The 19,765-nt window shown below is 40.1% G+C and overlaps 1 protein-coding gene across 1 annotated transcript in view; it reads right to left on the minus strand.

Moving 5' to 3' along the window:
* si:dkeyp-14d3.1 (transmembrane protein 132C) overlaps positions 1–19,765 on the minus strand; it is a 165,851-nt gene that overhangs the window by 129,622 nt on the left and 16,464 nt on the right. Inside the window, exon 2 of the mRNA XM_042488796.1 lies at positions 3,975–4,863. Within this exon, the coding sequence (XP_042344730.1) occupies positions 3,975–4,863 (889 nt within the window). The remainder of the gene's footprint in view (positions 1–3,974; positions 4,864–19,765) is intronic.

Raw genomic sequence — 19,765 nt, forward strand, 5'->3', positions numbered from 1 at the left:
AGAGGAATTCAACCCAAATGTGAAATTCAGCACAGTCTTAGTTAAATGAGAGGTAGCTTGTATCATCAGAATAAAATAAGATCCTCTTATGAGCATTTGGTGAACACTGTAATCATGCGCTCTCCTAAAGTACCTTATTCTATCAGGGACCTATTTTTGAACATTGGTATAAAATGAATCTCTTCACCTTGGCACAGGTGCCCTTCAAATGATGGTTATGCATTTTATCAAATGGAAAAATAAATGTTATAAACAACAGACAAAATAGTCTTTAAATATATTCAGTCAGCCTCGTCTAAATGAAAATCATGTTATTTTTCTGGTGCAGAAGCTGGCTCATCAAATGGAGAGGGAACAGGACATAGACATGTACCCACATGTCAGGACGACTCATGAGTGTGACTAAAAACAGCACCAAAATCCCACTAAATATGAGCAAAGTCAACTACAGCAAAAAAAAAAAAAAGTACAACTTTTACATTTCTGAGTGACACAGCCTATTAACGCAGAGGAGGTCAAATCATATCAGAGCCCATCAAATTAAAAGTAGCATGTCAAGACAGAAATGCCCCAGCAAGGCATACCATGCTGGGCATCCACAAAGCAATAAATTGGCCAGATGATTGGCTATTAAAATATGTGAAATTAGCTTTTCATTGCATAACATCTATCACAGCATGAGCCTTTCAGCATAATGGATGAGACAGAGGTGAAAACTGAATTGGAGAAGAGGAAGGAGGTACTGAAGGGCCCAGTGGCCATTTTAATTTTATTTTAAATATACTCTTTTTCACCCATGTGCAGAAAGAAAGTGAGCATTTTAATAAAGATATCTTGTGTACACGAGCTGAATGAGGTATAAAACTAGAATACAAAGGACTTGGGTTTTGTTATTAAATGTACAAAAGCGGGGAATCTAATAAACATTTAAAACTAAAGTGGCAGAAGGTCTGTTTGACAGATTTCACAGGATCATAAGCTCATGCTGCATTCAGGGCTCCACAGCCAACAATGGCTAACACAGAATTGTGTCGTACACAGATGATAATGATGTTGTGAATATAGAGATCAAAGTCTTCCCGCTCTGGTGATTAAGCGTCCTAACAAATGCATGTATGAGGACAGCCTTATCACCTAGGACCACACAGAGGCCTTTCCATATCTGCCGCTCTCAGATGGCCAACCTGTGCCCGCCATGCGCTACGCTGCCAAATAATAAAAACACCACAGGCATTGCCTCTGTGGCCAGCCTGGCCTGTTCATTTGACTGATGAAAAGAGTTTCTCAATTTAGAAAAAGAAAAAAAGTTCCCTTTGCCTTATCACTTCGGGACAACTATTCGGTAATTAAATGAAGCACAGGAAGGACAAAAGTCTGGAGAATTTGTTTGGCTTGTTAAAACTTCACAGCTATTGTGGACTTGTTTACCATAGCTCCAATTTTGAGCCTTAAGCAGAATTTGTGCATCTTTTTTTGTTTGCTGGGAAAATGATCTTCATTAGTAAACAACTGGAAAAGGAAAATAAGAGTGGAACAGCTTTATATAAAAATTAATATGTTTCATTTTAAAGATGCCTCTGTGCCTTTTCACCTTGCCTGGCAGAAAATACTGCTATTCAGCATACTGCTTGTTTTCTTTGCGTGCAGGTCGACAAACTGGCTTGACCTCGCGTTGCAGCTTCTCGGAAGGTTTATAAATGTTCTGAACCAGTGTGATTAAGATCGGCTTCAGTCATTACACTAATGGACATGCATTTTAATTAATGACATCCTCATTTGCATTGCGTGTTAATTATCTAAATCATTTTGTCTCATCTGTTCACTGTAATTAGTACCTATCAACAGCTTCACTGAATCAAGCTATTTCCAAGAGATAACCCTCCTCTTTTGCTATTTCACTGTGGAAGAAAGGCTGGGCAACCTGGCTGAGATTATAATGTTTAAGGTGATAAGATATGAAAAAGCAACAAATTAACTTTAGAATCAGGTTATTATGAAATTAGCTCAAATTGTTCATTCACTAAACCCATAAAAACTATACTGTACTGCGAGATATATTGCAAGTCCAGTATTCTGTTCACTTTCGTCACACAGTATGATAACTGCTCACTAACAAACATATTATCTCATGTGTTTTAAGTTTAAGAACAAGTAACGTGCCAAATAATTTTTTGGCCTGGAAAAGTAAATTACTGTAACTAATCGAGACAGTTTAAGTGAGTTTTATTTTGTTCCTGTCGAACTTGAAGCAAGGTGTTTTACATGTTTTCAGAAGTGAAATGTTCAATATGAAAGTAGAGTTCAGAATATTTCCTTTCTTGACTTTTGCGCTTTAATTGAAATCACGGCTTAAACAAATCTCCCAAAAAAAAAAAAAAATTAATTTCCTGTTAAGTGATAATTAAAATGAGTTTGTCACATCACAGAAAGATGTGTTATTAAACACCTGTCAAAATTTGAATGACCAAAAAAAATTGCCAAGTATGTGAAGGTCTCAAAATCATGAAAAAATGCAGTTTTCTCTGATCTGAAACGCTGGGGCAGTTCTGCTGGAGGAGTGGAGGCCACGCCCAATCACGGGACTATGCTAATGATGCTTCTCGTATTATTTTTTTAGCTATAGACGGTTCATTGCTTGCTCCTAGGATGTGTTGGTGTGCTTTATGAGTCTGTAAGTGCAGACCATTGATCGTGTATAAAGATGGACGAAGTGTCACTATTTCCTCCCACTTTACAAAAATGAAGCCAAAATATCTTGGCTAGGGTCTTCACCATCTTTAGCTTTTGAAACCAAAGTCTGCGCAGTAGCAATCAATAAGTGGAGCTGCGGAATTGAGTTCATGCCCATACACCCATCTGACCCAATACTGAGCCACACCTTTGACTGCGTGCACACCGACTGACACACTGAGCCACACCCCCTTATTTATGGTGTCATGTAACTAATTAAACCAAACTCGTCATAAAATGTTTTAACATATATCAGGGTAATAAGAACTGCCTAAAATGGCAGAAACCATCTTTGAAACAAATTTATTTGACATGTGCACCCCTACTAACATGGAGGGGGGATGTTTATGACCCCTACTGCAGCCAGCCACCAGGGGGCGATCAAGATGATTTGGCCTCTCTTTTGGAGAGCTGCCATGGACTCCATCTACTTATATCAGTCATTGGTGAAAACGTGTTGTCATTTGTTATTTAAAATGTGTGATGAATGTCCCGTTATGTTATCGAATCAAATTTCTAACAGCCTCGACAGTGTGCAGGAGCTTACCTTTGTTACTCATTGACTTGTTACTCAAGTCATTCCGCACATTTGTCTGAATACTGACGCTTTTCTAAAAGGATGAGAGATGCCATCACAGATGTAGTCTTGAGTGAAGGTAAAGTTAAGAAGCCAACTTTCCTCTAACTCGCTCTCTCGTCACTCATCTCGAATTCTAATACAGCCAATCGCAGAGTAAAGTTGTTGTCATTAGCCTGTGTTTACGTTGATGTTGTCAGACGACTCCGCGATCAATACTGATTTGATCAACGGTCTAAGAGCTGCAGCACAGGAATTGCTGTTTACCTTGGTTAACAGGTGGCATTTATGCTGCAGTCAAATCATTATTTCATACTCATTCAGTTGTTTGACTTCAGAAAATGGAAAAAAAGGTCAATAAGAACAACTAAATCGTAGTTATAATAAAACACAATATAAGATAAAGCCCAGTAACCAGTGTGTGATGCACAACCTCAGTATTTGATGATAGAAAGAAGAGAAAGAAAAAGAGATTTAGCCATGTTTCAGTGAGGATATATTTTTAGAAAAACAACTTCAGTGTCAATACTGCCTATTTCTTAAAGGTAGACTGAAATGACTAAAGAAAATGCACGAGTCAATAGACACGGGCTGCAGGATTCTACAGTCTGACACTGACAGAAAGTCTGCAGTCAGACACTGCATGAAACAAAAAGAAATTTCTTACCTGAGAGTAAACATCTCCACAGGAGAGTAGGCTGACACAGTGATAAAAGCAGAGACGGTTTCCCTCTGTCTCATAGGTGTGGCTGGCACCATGACCATAAAGTTATTATCCAGCCTGTGTTCAGCGAGGGGTGGTGGAGCGGGATTCTGGTAGAGCCTCACACCACCAATCCTCCGCAGTGGTGTGGAGGTGTAGGAACCAAACAGCCCCTCCTGGCTCGAGCGGATGAAGTTGTCCTTCCTGGCCTCCTCTGAGTGGCACTCTCCCGCCTCTGTGGACTGCAGCATGTAGTAGAGCTCCACCGGTGTGCCCTCGGACATCTCAAGGTTCCTCTGGCGTCCAGGCACCACGCTGGGTGGGCTGAACCAGCTGGCTAAGGGCTCCAGCTCAGCCACGCACAACCCCAGTCCCCCCTTCAGCTGGCAAGTCCCACGCACCTCCTGGGTCTCATGGAAAGCAAACATGTGCACACAGGGCAGCTTGTCGATGGCACTGTAGTCGTCCCAGTCCCTGCCTGCGACATAAAACAGCACCTGGACTTTGGGCTTGGCCAAGTGAATCCTGGTATTCATGATAAAGGTCTGCACCTTCCAGTTGAAAGTGAAAACAGAAGAGGCAGGAAACGTCCCTGGGCTCTGTAGGAGCTCTAAAGGGACCGGCTGCTCCACAGAGAGAGGTCCGTAACTAGTGTTCATTGAGGGCAAACTTCTGGCTTGGTATATGAAGAAGGGCTCAGTCCGCGACATCAGGCTAGAGTTCCTCATGAAGTCCTGGTTGGCTTCCTTCAGAAAGAACGCCAAGTCCGCGTTGAGCACCTGGTAGTTGACAGGCAGGTATGTGGGGATGGAGGAATATCTCTGCAATCCCTCTAAGACTCGACAGTCAGCGACTAAAAGACAGGAGACAGAAGATGAGTCAGAACAAGATCACTTGATGTATACAGGCACTCTTTAAGCCAAACCAGAAGCTTTTGCCATTTGATACAGTAAAAAACTGGGCACTAAACATTTTATGTTCAATGATCATGGGTCAACTGGTCACTACACAGTATAGTACTGCATTCCAGCACCTGTTCATTCCTAAATGACAGAATACCTTATTGCCAGTGACTCCCAAAACAGCATATGTGATTGTTGGAAAATACCAGCAACAGGTGCATGTACTAATGGTCGCAGTTTAAAAAAAAGTTGTTTTTGCAAACAATGTTGTGAAATGGTCGCAGTTAGGCACCAAAAGTGGTTGGTTAGGTTTAGAACAATGGTTATTATCATTATTTTGTTGTTACTGTGTAGAGTTTTGCAAAAATACCCTAAAGTTTCAAGAAGAGTGCCTAAGCAATCAGAAAAAAACGTAAGTTATGCATGAAAGTTGTTTGTTACATATGTGACTTAAGTTAAGTACGTAAGATAGTTGACCCACCTATGTTAAACTAAGTCAACACTGACTTTTGATTTTACTTGGGATAAAAACATGTCTCACTGAAAAGTCCTGTGTTTGTTTGACCCACCCATTCACCCAAACTCCTGGTTGTGGCTAGATGGTAACCATAGATTTGTGAAACTCTTGCGAGCGGCCTCCAAAATATTCCTGTCTTGCTATGTTATGGTTGCACAATGTTGTGCTTAAAGTCTTCTTAGGTTTAGGCACAAAAACACATGGTTAGCGTAAGGGGAAAAAAAACGGTTAGGGTTAAAATCATCCCCGAAACATGGAACACTAAATTTTGTACAAATTTTCACAAATATAGAGTTACCAGACACAGCCTTAATTCCTCTCAATGCAGACTTTGTTCCTCTCTATACTACATCACCCGACTTCCTGCTTTGCTTTCATCATAATTAGTCCTGCATGAAAGGCTGTGGCCTGACAATAAACATCAATATGGGTCGTTATAATAAACTCCAATATGTGTCGTAATGATAAAGTGCTTGTACAGACAAGACATACAGATGTTTTTTGAGGAGAGGTCAGTCTGTCCAGTTCATAATGGGATGTTAGATATATTTTCTTGCCAATTACAAACTCTGACTCACTCAAAGCATTATGTGTTGTTTTTAATGGACATTGTGAAAATGTAGAAGCAGAGTATAGTGAAGTATTTGTGTACTATACAAAACAGGAAAAAAACAAGACCCAAGCATTTGGAATGATGACTGAGTTTTTTCCATTACAGTATCAGTAAGGATAAAAAAAACTCAACATTGTGGACTCACTGATTCCATCTTATTCTCTGCTATTTTACCATAAAATAAATAATTTGGGGTTTCAACTGTTGGACAAGTGTAACTGTTATGTCATTAGGTATTGAAACCTGTTAGGGGGTCCCATGGTAGAAATATGCTGTGGAGCCTCATTTAAAACCCCACCCCTCTGTACTTAGTATATTTACCGAAGTTTACTCCTACGCTGCAATAATACTACCCGACCCAAAGAAATGTGCACAAAAGTCTAATGCAAAAAGCCATAGTGACATGCTAAATTGGTTTTTCCACACACAAAACACTGAAATTACAGTGAAAATTCAACTCTTAGCAACACAAATCATGTTTATTCAGACTCTCAACTACATCATTTATATGAACAGTAAAACATCATTTTACTGTACATTACTATTTTCAAAAGCTGATTTTCTGCATGCATTGCGAGATGTATTTTTCTTATGTAAAATCTTTAAGGAAATGACTGCTGCAAACTCTGCTGCTGTAATTTCACTTTAATGAGAATTTGTTATTGTTTGACATCATTATTTGATAAAGACCATTTTATTATCATTGTGATAATTGGGCTTTATTTTAGTAAAACAGACTTGACTTGACAATGTTGTGATGCTCTGTTAAACTTACAGTGAGCTCTGTGACCTATTTTATAAGGATGTTTTCATTTTGTGGGCTATGTGTCATTATGAGGTTGAAAGTAGAAAATACCATGTTATGCTATACTTCTTGTTTGTTAACTCATCTATGAAAACAGAGCCAAGGCAAGTGTAATATACTGAAGCACTGTACTGTAGAGATGTATATTCCATAAGAAATTTGCAATACCACTGAAATACATAAATTAGACTTTTAAGGGGCCTGGGGATCTGTTGCCCCAGGGTAGTTGCTCGATTTCCCAAGTTGCTAATCCAACCTTGGTGGAACTTTAACACATTGTCTGGTACTAACTCATAACTGCCAATTTTGTTTTGGTTTGTTTTGATTTGGGGGGGGTAGGCAAAGTTGTTGTTTGTCCATATGTGTTTACGCAACATTTAACAATTGAGAATATTTGCTTGTTTTGATGAGCTAAAACAAAATTTTAGAATAAAATATTTCTTTTTTGAACCCTGATTGGACCTCAATATGATTTACCAGTTCTGACCAAAATGTGAGATATTAGGAAATTCTGAATGTATCTGTATACCAACTCTGTAAAGAACGCAGCACAAGGAGGAGATATCATCAGTCATGTTTAGATGTACAGACAGCTAGCATGGCTGCTTATCAAATCATTTAATATCATAATTACAATTATGCCTGATGTGTGCAGTTTTGCCCCCTTCAATGTTAAAGAACACGTTCACTGTACAGACTCCTTTGTTACCACCCATAGTCCCACTGGTAGAGGAACAGCACAGCCCACATATAAAAAAAGATTTAATCACAATAAGAGTGGGCTTTGACCTTCTTCTCAAGAGCAATCTGCTGTGTGATTACGCTCCCTCAGCATACCCCCATCCTCCTGCAAGCTGCCAGAGGATTTCTTTCCTCTGATCACCCGTGTAAATCAATGTCCCGACAGTTTACGAATCAGACGGGGATTTGTGATTCATACTGCCCCTCTTGACCTCAGTCCTGCTGTCCCACTGGGGGATACAAGGGTGCAGGCAGGCTCCAACCCTTAACCCAAGGGCAGCATCAGTCCTACTTACAGCATCAGTTAGCTGCTTCAGAGTTAACACTCCAATCCAGGTCTTGTGTTTACAACAGGGAACACAGACTTCTGAGCAGCAGAGCACCACAGAGCAATTTGTACTTTTCCTGAACAAGCAGGAGCCTTGTGTTGTTGGTTGGCGAGAGGTATTGTTGTAAACGTGGCATTGCGCTGCTGACAAATGAAAAGCTTGATAGTCTGGCAAGACAGAACAGTCAAGAACAAAGTCATCCTGCAGGTCCCTGGGCAGTAATGTTACTCTCACTCTCATGTCTTAGCCCTCCTGTCTCAGGTAAAGTGAAAGCAAAGGACTGCGCACTTTAATCTCTGTGTTGATGTGATTTATTGTTTTGAAGCCGACAGAACAATTTAAATTTGCTCACGTGTGCCTATATGCACAAGCTGCAAAGTAATTATGCACACACATATGGCTTACTCCACACAAATACATAATTAAGAAAATGCATATTAAATGTAGTTTCTAGGATTTAGGGGGTTATACAGGCAGAAATGCAATATAATATCGTAAGTATTTTTTTTAGTTTATAACCCCCTGAAAATATGAGTTTATTAGATTATATTATTACATTTATTTGATAATATTTGCATAGGGAGCGGGTCCTCGTCTACAGAGATCGTCATGCTGCACCGCCATGTTCCCACAGTGGCCCAAAGAGGTCAAACCAAAAACTGGCTCCAGGTAGGGCCATTTGTGTTTTTACATTCCGTAATTAGCAGCCAGTTGGCGACACGAGAGTTGGAAAAAAAATAACATTTTTTAACGTAAATATGCATTATTTAGTGTTTTTAAGAGTTTAAAAACTCCCCAGTTCTCTATGAGTTCTAGAAGTGAGATGTGTTTTTGACACCTGAGAGTTTTCAATACTGAAATAAAAATGAATTCTGCCTACTTACGGTAAAAAATAAATAAAATTTAAAACTCAACTGAAATGATGTTTTCCATGGAAACTGATTTTTATGGAAAATGTTGCTACAAATATTTACACCTCATATTTACCTTATATTTCAGTCATTTTGCGTTCAGTTTGAAGATTTACTGACTTTAATCTTAAGTTTGAGTTTTCATGTCACATAGTGTGAATCAGCAGACTTGCGTTTCACCACAGAGGTCAAAAGTTAATTCCATTTGTTTCGGAGAGAGCGTAATTCAGTTCCCAGAGAAATAAGATGATCACATATTAGCAGGTGCTGGGTGTTAGCGGCCTGTATCCGAGATACAAAACAACATTGAGGAAACATTGATTTCTAACATGAAACTGCTTTATTCCATTTTTTTACTGGTTTTAATCACAGGTCTGCTTGTGTTGGAAAGGAAGAGACCTCTGCAGATAATTTGGCTACCAATGAAAACCTCGTGAACAAGGACCACTGAAGGAATTCTGTTCCGGCTAAGTTTCAGGTGGTTGCCATATGCAGTCCTCACCTAGCTGGCATGAAATGGACCTGCACTTGTATAGCGCTTTTCTAGTCTTTTTTTGGCCACTCAAAGCACTTTCACACTACAAGTCAAAATCACCCATTAACGCACACATTCATACACTGGTGGCACAGGCTGCTGTACATGGTGCCATCCATTCACACACACTTACACACTGATGGAGCAGTCATCAGGAGCAATTTGGGGTTCGGTATCTTGCCCAAGGATACTTCAACATGCTGACTGGAGGAGCCAGGGATCAAACCGCCATCCGATTAAAGGACAATTCGCTTCACCTTTGAGCCACAGACGCCCGAATAAAGCCACTAAATCCGCCTAAATCTGATACACTTTTCCTTTAAGACACTGATTTAGACCGGTTCCATCATTCCACCAGATTTCACATTGTGCAGTATCAAAAGGTTTAAAATAATGAAATCCTACAAGGTTTGTTAAATCTCTGCAAGGCTGCTCTGGTAATATTTGATACCAGCAAAGACGAAAAAAAAAAGCTGACAAAATAAATATGGTTCTCCCTATTTACGATTACAAGTGCAACACAAAAGCAAGTTGAAGATCCTCTGGAAGACAGGGCTTTGTCAAAGCACCATGTGTACCTATCAAAGGAGTTATTTGAATTAAAGCAAATCAATGAGGCACATCTTGTGTACAAACAAACTCTTAAGGCACAGTCATATCTTCATGAAATGAGCAGCTATTCTAGTGGAAAGGAGGAAATGGAACAGAAAATAGAAAATCCAATACAAATTAGGATCTTGGTATGTCTGCACCAAACTGTTACTGTGTCAAGAAGTAGAGTACACAGGATGTATGATAATTACTCATGGACACTCAGAATAAATGATAAATGACGTTTAAATTGATGCTGATTTGGCTCAGATGTGATTCAAACTTTAATTCAATCTCGGAAATGTCTTTAATCCATGCTTTGTGTTTAATTAGGACAATCTTTTCAGTGTATTTTAGTGTGTGTGTGTGCCCCCAAACAGATGAGAGCCAGTTCACCGAGCAGCATCATAAGCATGCAAACCTTGTTTAGGACCAGTGCCTGAAAACTGACACTGAATTTATAAACTGGAAAATAATCCTATCTCCAGACAAATACAGCCTGGAAATCTCCAAACCCAGATCCAACATAATCAGAATCAGCAAGCCTGTGTTATGGATTGGAATTAATAAATCATACAAAGCTATTTCAAGATGAATCGTTCCCTCCTTTGTTCTGGGGAGGAGAAATTGAAAAACATAGTACAAACCTACTTTTCAAACTGCAGTAGTTCTTTGTTTTTCTGTGCAGCAGGGGTGTGCCTCAGATAACTGGACCTCCCTGAGAGGATATTGCTCAAGGCATTTCTGTTTAATAAAATCATTCTTTTGGAATCTGTGTGGGCCCTTGCCTGCTGTGGCCCCTACAAATGGCTCACTCTAGTCACAGTGCTCCTAATGCCAGCTTTCACTTAACTTCACTGGACATTATATAAGCAGAATTACTGCTGTGACAATAGAGTACAGCAGAATTATCTGTTAAAAGAGCTCTACATCATATTCAGAGCATTCATATACATATACATAGATATACAGATATATATACATAGATACACACACACACACACACACACGCATATATATATAACTATATGCTATGTAAAGATATCGTGGAGTAATGGTGTCCTAAGTCACAACTCATCACATTTTGCCACTTTGCAGGACCCCTGCGTCTATTTATTACTTTTTTGGGCATCCCTCTGTGTCTGCTGTTAACGTTTCAGGATGCAGCTACCATGATGTCCATAAAGGCACATGGTGGGATGATGCTGCACGTGGTTATGTTTAGATAACACAAGTACATGCCAACCAACGCTGGAACATCAAGAAACACACACGCTGGCACCAGTGGTAAGGGTAAGGAGGCACATGGTACGGTGTGGAAAAAAAACATCTCATCCAGACCACATTCCATGGACCCATGGACTGTTACCATGGATATCAAGACAGTGGCATCATGGAAGTCTGACATGTCAAAATGTCAGCCATAAAAAAAGGTCTATAGATATGTATCACTAACTGCAGCTGCACTGAAATGGGTGTTGTATTATCAAGGAATGTTAAAAGATACCAAATTTGCAAATCAGATTTCTTCAACAAAGGGACACACATAACTTTCAGCTGGCAGAGAAAGGCAAAGACAAAAGAAAAATAATGATAATTCAACTGAGAAAAATGTCTATTTCAGCATACATTTTATGATCCACATCATGTATAATTAAATTCTCCTATTGTGTGGCATTAAATTGTAAAACGATAGGCAGCATTATGCTGAGCCAGATAAATTCTAATGTTTGAGGCTCTTTCTTCATTTCCATTTTTTTGAAGAGAAAAAGAGTCCCCCCCCCCCCCCCCTTTCTGTGTTCTGTCTCTGTTTTCCTCGTACAAAAGCTATTGGTGAATAGGCATTATGAAGCACTGTGTGTCTGCACATAAGTAGTTATTTTGATTTTTAGACAGTCTAGCAGTCGGTCAATCCACCACTCTGGCCCAGATTGAAGTATCTCATTATTTTTGTAATGGATTGTCATGAAATGCTGTACAGACATGCACAGTTCCTTGATGATGGATCTTAATGACTTTAAAGATCATATGACCTTTCCTATAGCGCTACCATGAGAATGACATTTGTGGTTTTGAGGGAAATTACTTAATTAAGACAGGAAAGACTTTTGTTCTGGTCATAACACAGCTCAGTGGAACACAATCTTTAAGTCTCATGGAAGACATGGATTTACAATCTCTGTCAGCACTGATCTAGTATACAAGCGTGCAGCATGTAATAGCCTCACAAAAATGTTTGTTCGAATTAAATTAGTTGTCACTTTAAAATATTTGATGCCACTCTTGCACATACAGTCAATTTAAGCTTTCGAGTTTCCAAGTCAGAGGTTTTTCCGTCAGACATGACTGTGTAGAGGTGTGCAGAGGAGAAAGACAAGTCTCACATGAGTGCTAACTGGCCAAGCAGCTACCCTCCTATACCCAACCTCATACAGGCTCACTCATCCCACTACTGGGGCTCCACGCTAGGATATGTAGAGCTGAAATAGGACTGGCGGAGCGAAGAGCAGCCTTCACACTCGCAGAAGCTGAGTAAATGAAAAGCCACACAATAGAGGACACCAGGGAAGGAGAGGCTGCGTTCCTGCCGTCCACTCCTGGCTGTAATAATATGGGTGGACACAGAAGTGAATGGCTGCCCGGGTGGCTGGCTGGTTGGTTGACTGACTTCATGCTTCATCACGCACACGTCAGGAGAGACAAGAAATGAGGAACAAGGACAGGAAGCTCAATAGGAAGTCGCAAAAGTAGATGGTGAGCAACAATGAACAAAAAGGTGGGTCTTTCAATCCCATTTCTTATTTTTAACCCTACCATTTTCAAGTGCCCCTTTGCCCCTTGAAACATAGTTACAAGGGGGTAGTGGTTAAAATCTTCTTCTATGAAATGGTACAATCCTACAAGTCCATGACAGGTCATCAATAGACATTGACGGCGATGCCTTTTATCTATTGGAGATAGAAAAGCATGGATGCTCTCGATTTGAAACAGAAAACAGGACTTCATTACCAGGCCACTACCGGCATGGATACGGAAAGCCAGATTCTGCACAGTGGTGATATTGATGTAGGGGGAGTTTGCGCCAAAACACCTATCCAACCAATCACGAGCAGCCCCATGGATTGGCTGTTACAGCTGCCAACCAGCTGTCATAAGCTAGCTAGCTAGTTAGTTAGCTACCAAGACATTAACATACTAGGCCTTCTGGCAATTTTTTGTTGGTTATGCTTGTTATGAAGAAAAGAACCATCACACTGAAACATTAAATTAGGCAACATGATGGTTGTCATTATTTTTCAAATCTTTTATCAACATCTTTTTTATCCTTTGTTGCTTGTGCGACCATCTTGCCAGTGATTTTTCATGATTTGGTGTGTGACTCTGAAAAACCTCAGTTTGGAGGTCCGTGTAGCCTTACTTCACCCCACCCCTCTATCCCTACAGTAATCAGGAAATCCTACTCCAAGATGTGAACAAGCAAAATGGAGGGCTAAGGGCTAAGTGGTACATGCAGAGGGTATATTGGGATTCCTTACTGAGATACCTGGATTCTCTTAAAATGTTCAATCTGTACTAATCTCTTACACGAGGATCACATGCAAGAGGGTTTCCCCAGCATTGGTAGTCTCAAGAGGAAACAGAAAAGAATATAAAAAAAGCTGCTGTTTGTTGAGGTTTACAATTACACTCCCTTTGACCCCCATCCTGACCCTGAATCCTTGTGAGCTTTGTCATGAATGCCAAACAGGACAGTCTTAAACATGAGGGATGACGGAAAGCTTTCTCGTCCCGTTGAATTACCCACATCATATTTCTCTCCATGTTCAATTAATAAGGGCTATTGAATTTGTGACCATGCGTCAAGAATAATAATTACAATATTTCCTTCAGGGATCATTTGCGGATGATTTATGCTTTTGAGCCACCAAGAAATTCAAGAAAGAGGGACTGGAAAAAGAATCAATACATGACACAGTATGGTATTACTTCATGCCAGCTTCCATAGAAAAGAAATCATTCAGGCAGATAGAGGTCTGTGGAGTCCGCCCAGCTGATAAGTAAGAGTCATGGAGGAGGGAGGCAGGGTCGCAATACAAAGTTTGGAATCCTTCTGAGAGAATGTGCTACCCAGGTGACTCTTCTCTATCTAGGAGATGAGCTGAATTCAATGCACAATAATTGCTCTTGATTAAGGGTCAGTTTAAATTAGTGTATGTGTGTGTGTGCATGTGTGCTGGCAGACTACTGAGGGACCTGCTGGGGATGTTTGTTGCCTCGCCTCTAATGGATGGCCACATTTAAGACGCTAAGAGCTAATAAAGAGTAATGGGCCTGTGGCTTCACTGGGGAGGAGGAAGAGCTATTTTGAGTTCATGAGAGAAAGCATCATCTCGGGGATTAAAGAGTATCGACCGACGAAGAGTAAACACTGCAATGCCGTGCCGCTGGCCTATTTGGTAAAGCTGTGGATGGAAGAGACGGACCCAAACAGGCGCCGCTGTTAGTGGCTGGGGGGGTCAGCAGGGATGTCATTAAAGGATGCTGAGGAGGGCCTCCAGGTGCTGCGAGGAGGCCTGGTATGTCTGTGCACCACAGCAGGAGACTGCAGACATGGGCGGCAAGTACCCTGGGCATCCTGGGCATCCTGCGGGCAGAGAACAACGCCTCCTTTGAGCCATCCAGTGCACATGGCTGGAGGGGAAAGGGTGCTGAGAGTTTTTGGCTCGGCTTGGAAGGATGAGACAAGCACATATCTGTGTGCCAATCAGTATTCCCTCTGTCCCTCCGGACTTCTCTAAAACATAAACTGGGCTCCTTAATGAATCTCTTCCCCTCACACTGGCCTTTATTGCAAAACGATATCGTAAATCAGGCTAAATACAGAGGCATTCGCGGGGCAGAGTCAGTCAGCCTCTTTGTGAGTGCAGAGGGACATTTACGGTGAGTGAGCTCTGTTAGGACAAGGGAACAAGTGGATACAAATCCTAGCAGGACTTATTGGCCACCTACTGATGAGAGCTAGGTTAGAAATTACACAGCAAATGGGATTATAACGAAAGATTACATGACTATTGATAATAATCAGTGTATGACTTGAAAACAAATCATATCTGTTACTGTAATTCAGTGTTCTTCGACTCTATCGTAGTTCCCCTCCTTAAGTGTTATCACCAAGAAATCATGTTAACACTGCGCCAAATCAGGAAACTAAAGAAAATCAAATTGAGAGAATATTCAACACAAGCAAAGCAGATTGATTATGGACGGCGACGCCCGTCTGTGATTTTGCGGCTTGAAAATGAAGCGCTGTGCCTCTCTGATGAGTGTGAGGAATAATAAGCAGCCGCTTCTGATAATGGAAATGGGTGTGAATCCAGCCAAAACATGTTTTTTTTTCTCCTCCCAGGGTCAAGACTCTTAAATGCAAACTTTTTCAAACAAATATTAACTTCAGAGTTCAACTATGGTCCACTTACAAAACTCTCTCAATTTGTTACCTGGAATTAGTTAAAGCCAAAATCGTGAGGCTTTAGAGGGTTTGCTGAGGAACCTGGGGATGATAGCCGTAAAATCCGTAGGTTAATTAAATCAGTTTATATAGTCGGTACAGAGGGAAGAGTCTCCCCCCAAATCCCTTTATTTATAGCAAGGTGTGAAAAACACAGCTAGTAAATGAAAGAGTTCTGTAGCACACTGTCTCTGCATGCTTAAGAGCCTCCTTATCCAACCCAGCTCCTACCCCAAATCTACTGGTAAACCTCTCCCCAAGGTCACTCACATATAGGATGATAAATTTTGCCTGGAGCTCTCCTGACAAGGCTGAATCCCTGTAAATGCAGCCACACTGCGAGACTTGGCTACGCAGTGTTTATGAATCCATGGTCTTTTCTCCGAGTTCCCTTGTAAGCTTTCTATTCTATGCTCCACGGCACTAGACCTTCAGTTCACTGCTGCTGAATAGACGATAACTGTGCTGATAATTGACCTTGATTGGATAATACCTTGCGGTGCCATTAGACTGCAAATACTTAATATGGATGTCTTCATTTGAAACTGAATGGTGCGTTCAGGCAAATTGCAGAGCAAAATTTGGAGGCGGTACAAACGTATTCAGTGTCAACAGAAAGATGTGAATGGAGAGCAGGTGTAGAGTCACTCCAGGCGGTGTGAACTGGGGCAAAGATTTGTCTGCTTCAACTAGAATGTTTCAACTCGAGCAAGAAATGAAGAGTTGTGAAATTCTGTGCATTTGCACAAAGCAAGCAGCAGAAAGTACAGGGACTGATAAAAATGTGGAAATTAACTGTTGAGGAGTTCCTGATGAGTTGCAGAATCAGTCTGTCCTAGCAGCCAGTCAAACAGACACAATTGGTATGTGTTGTTACAGTTACAGGCGAACTGTCTGTGAACCGTCATGCTAAGAGGAAAAAAAACAGCTGCTGGGTGTTTAAACATTTGAGCTCTTAAATCCATACGAATACAGAAAGACAAAAAATTTGCTGCAGTCTGTATTCACAAGTCCACATCAAACAATGGATTCCTTTGAAGTGCTTGCTCGAAGCTCCATCATCTAAGATTTGACAGTTGGCAGCCAAAACACATAAGCTGCGTCCTACTCATTTATAAGTTTAACAATGGTATTGACAGTCCAAAATTTCTGTTTGACTAACAGCACTTCTTATGTCATATTCTGTTACATTGGTAAACTTATTTAGTTATAACTGATACGGGAACTAGGATAATTAGTTTTGTGTACTGCATGGTGTGGAAACAGGGTACAGTAAAGTGTTAACCCTAACCCTAACCCCTAAGGCGCAGTATTCTATACTGTACGTGCTTTTATCAAATTGGACCTAAAATACAAACAGTGAACAAACTTGGCTTCACAAAAACGTGAATTTGGCAGTTTTGTACATTATGGTCCGTCTCCAGCACCCAACCTTTCAAACTGCAAAGATGTCCTATCAGATTTTAGTGAAAAGTTACAATACTAGGGCTTTCTTTTACTTGAAAGAATTAAATTTGGCTTTCCTTAGCACCACCAGCAGGTCAAAGTTTTCACTTATCTAGTGAAATATCTTGACATCTATTCCAAAGATTGGCACATTTGGTTGACATTCTTGATCCCCAGAGGACAAATCTTCACAATTTTGATGATCCTCTAATTTTTCTTTCGCAGTCAAAATTCAATTTGTCCAATAATTTAGTTTAATTAAATAATAATATTCAGATCAGTGTTCATTGTACTTGGTATTCACTACAAATGAACAAATGTTAGCATGTTAATAATTATTGTTATCGATGGAATACGACATAAACGAGTGAACAAAAGTTTAAAGCTTAATATTTTTCCCAGAAAAACAGTTGAGAACTGACCATCATGCAGGCCAGTGTACTTAAACTTGAACTACAATGCCTTTGTCTTGAAACTTCATAATTTAAAATAAGCGTCAAAGCGTACACACAGAGGGGGCCTATAACAACAATGTCTGTTGTATCTAGCTATACATAAACTCAACTGGGCAAGTAACATTTACTTGGATTATGTCAAATAGCCTACTCTGCACTAGATAATCCAATCCATACTAAAAAAAGACTAGATTTTGACTCTAAATACAAGATGATCTCACTGACTTAGAAATGTTTATGCAGTGCAGACTCTGTTGTCTAGAACCATTTTTGGTATAGCAGATTGAAAATGTATTTAATTTGGCAAAAGGAAACAAGGCGTCAGTCTTTCACTTTATTTCAAGCAATGTTTCGCAATTAAAAAAACTTGATTGTAGGATTAGTTACAATAGACTTCAAATAATTAATAGGCGACTGTCACAAAGAGTTAACCTGCTGCAGCTTAGCAACATATTAATGATGATGCATTTTAACAATACTCACGAGTCATGTGTTTATCTTCATTGTCTTAGGTCTGTAGTTATTACAACAATGGCAACGGTTAATGTTGCACAGATGTCATCTTACTCTCTGTTCTTGTCTTTGCACCTTTGAAAACAGGTCAAGGTTTCTCCTTTCTGCTCTGACTCTGTGCTGCTGTGCTGAACTGTACCAGGGGACTAAAGAAAAACAACACAGACAGAAACACTAAAAAAAACACTAAAACTATCTTTAACCTCTAAATCCAGGGACATTAAAGTTTTAAATCCATCAAGGTCTATCATCTCATCATTCAGTAGCATAATTAGTTTTCGGTAGGGTGTGAATACATACAGCTAGGTCAGTGCAATCACTATATGTACTGAACTTTTGAGTCCTTCGAAATATTTTTTAAAAAAGATGTTTTCTATCCCCTTACAGAAGTGTCCATTCATCCCACACTGCCATGTTCCCTTCTGAAAGGAGCTTTTATTGCAGTTCCAGATGGACTGGCTTTAAATCTGCGGTTTAACCTAAAATCTGCCAGAGTGGGAACTAACTCCATGAACAAGTTGATCTATTTTGGGCCAGGAAAAGAAAACTATTAAAGCAAGAGGGGAGAAATGTTTCTATTTCAAACTAGATCAGAATGAGAAAGCAGTGTGCTTTCACACTCGCTGACAAAATCTGTTAGTTTAAAAAATATATATATTTCCAACTAGCAATGCAGTGGGGCACATTTTGTTTTCAAAGCATCCTTGTCCGCTGCCAAACTGAACTTAATTTCAGTGACTGACAGCAACTCACTCTACATGCCAGCAAACTAGTCTGTGGGAATCCTAGAAGACTATAGACGATTCCTCTTGAGCCAGCTTTTCAGACGTGGGCTTTCTAATGTGTTGAAAAAGTAGGTAAGGAAGCAGAAGCTAATTATAATTTTAGTTCTACAAACACTTCTTGAATGCAGGGCAGCTCTACACGCAGAACAAAAAAATCTCACTGTTAATCCTCAGTAGGCCAAGCTCAAGCACCACAGGTTTTCCTGGCTAACTAATGTTAGACTGAACTCCAGTGAAAAGCAGAGAAGGGAGGGGGGCAGCCATTATCATGAAGCCTTACACTCGTGCTGTGAAAGATAGTCAGGTATACTCGGTGTACTTATGTAACCCTGTAAGTCATTACACCTGCCTGCAACATGAGGGTTGCATGACCAATGAAGACAGACGGTGAACTGATGTTACTTTTTCATTAGCTTTGCCAGCTTGTCTACTGGTACCGTAAAAAGTTAATCGATGAAAAATGCAAAACAAAACAGAAATTAATACATTAAAAATTATTATTAAATACTTGTAGCATGTCAGACTCCTTCCAAAACATATACAATTAATGAATTCATGCACACAAACTCAGGATTACATTACCCAGGAGCCCATTGTTCTTTTCCCACATGAAAATAAAAGTCATTTGACTTATTTTAATAACAATGTGGTGCCCTAATATGTTTTAGTGACATATGTTACATGACGTAGGCTATGTGGTGTATGTCGTGACGTTTCATTAGGTTAGAGAACCCCAGGACTAAGTCCTAAATCATGGAAATCAGTTTGCATTTCAGCACCTCTGGTTCTCTCGTCAAATGAGTTTTTGGTTTGGACCATGAAATCATTTCTGTGGTTAAAACAAGCTGAAGAGAGTTTTGACGTTTTGTTCTACGACATAAAAAAACTTTGAAGCTTTTAGGTGTCTTAAAAAAGCTAACAAGTGGTTAAAGGAGACTATTGAACGTCATCATGCCGAACTGCGCCGAACCTCTACAGCCTCGTAGCGGTGGTGACACGACCGTAATTTGTTTATAGCCTAACAACAGCTTTTTACTTCTCGTGATTGCATTTAGGCTTCAAAAATCCTGAGAGTTGTGTTCATTTGTGCAGATTACCTTGCT

Source organism: Plectropomus leopardus, chromosome 6, assembly GCF_008729295.1.
Source record: "Plectropomus leopardus isolate mb chromosome 6, YSFRI_Pleo_2.0, whole genome shotgun sequence".
Classification (NCBI taxonomy): Eukaryota; Metazoa; Chordata; class Actinopteri; order Perciformes; family Serranidae; genus Plectropomus; species Plectropomus leopardus.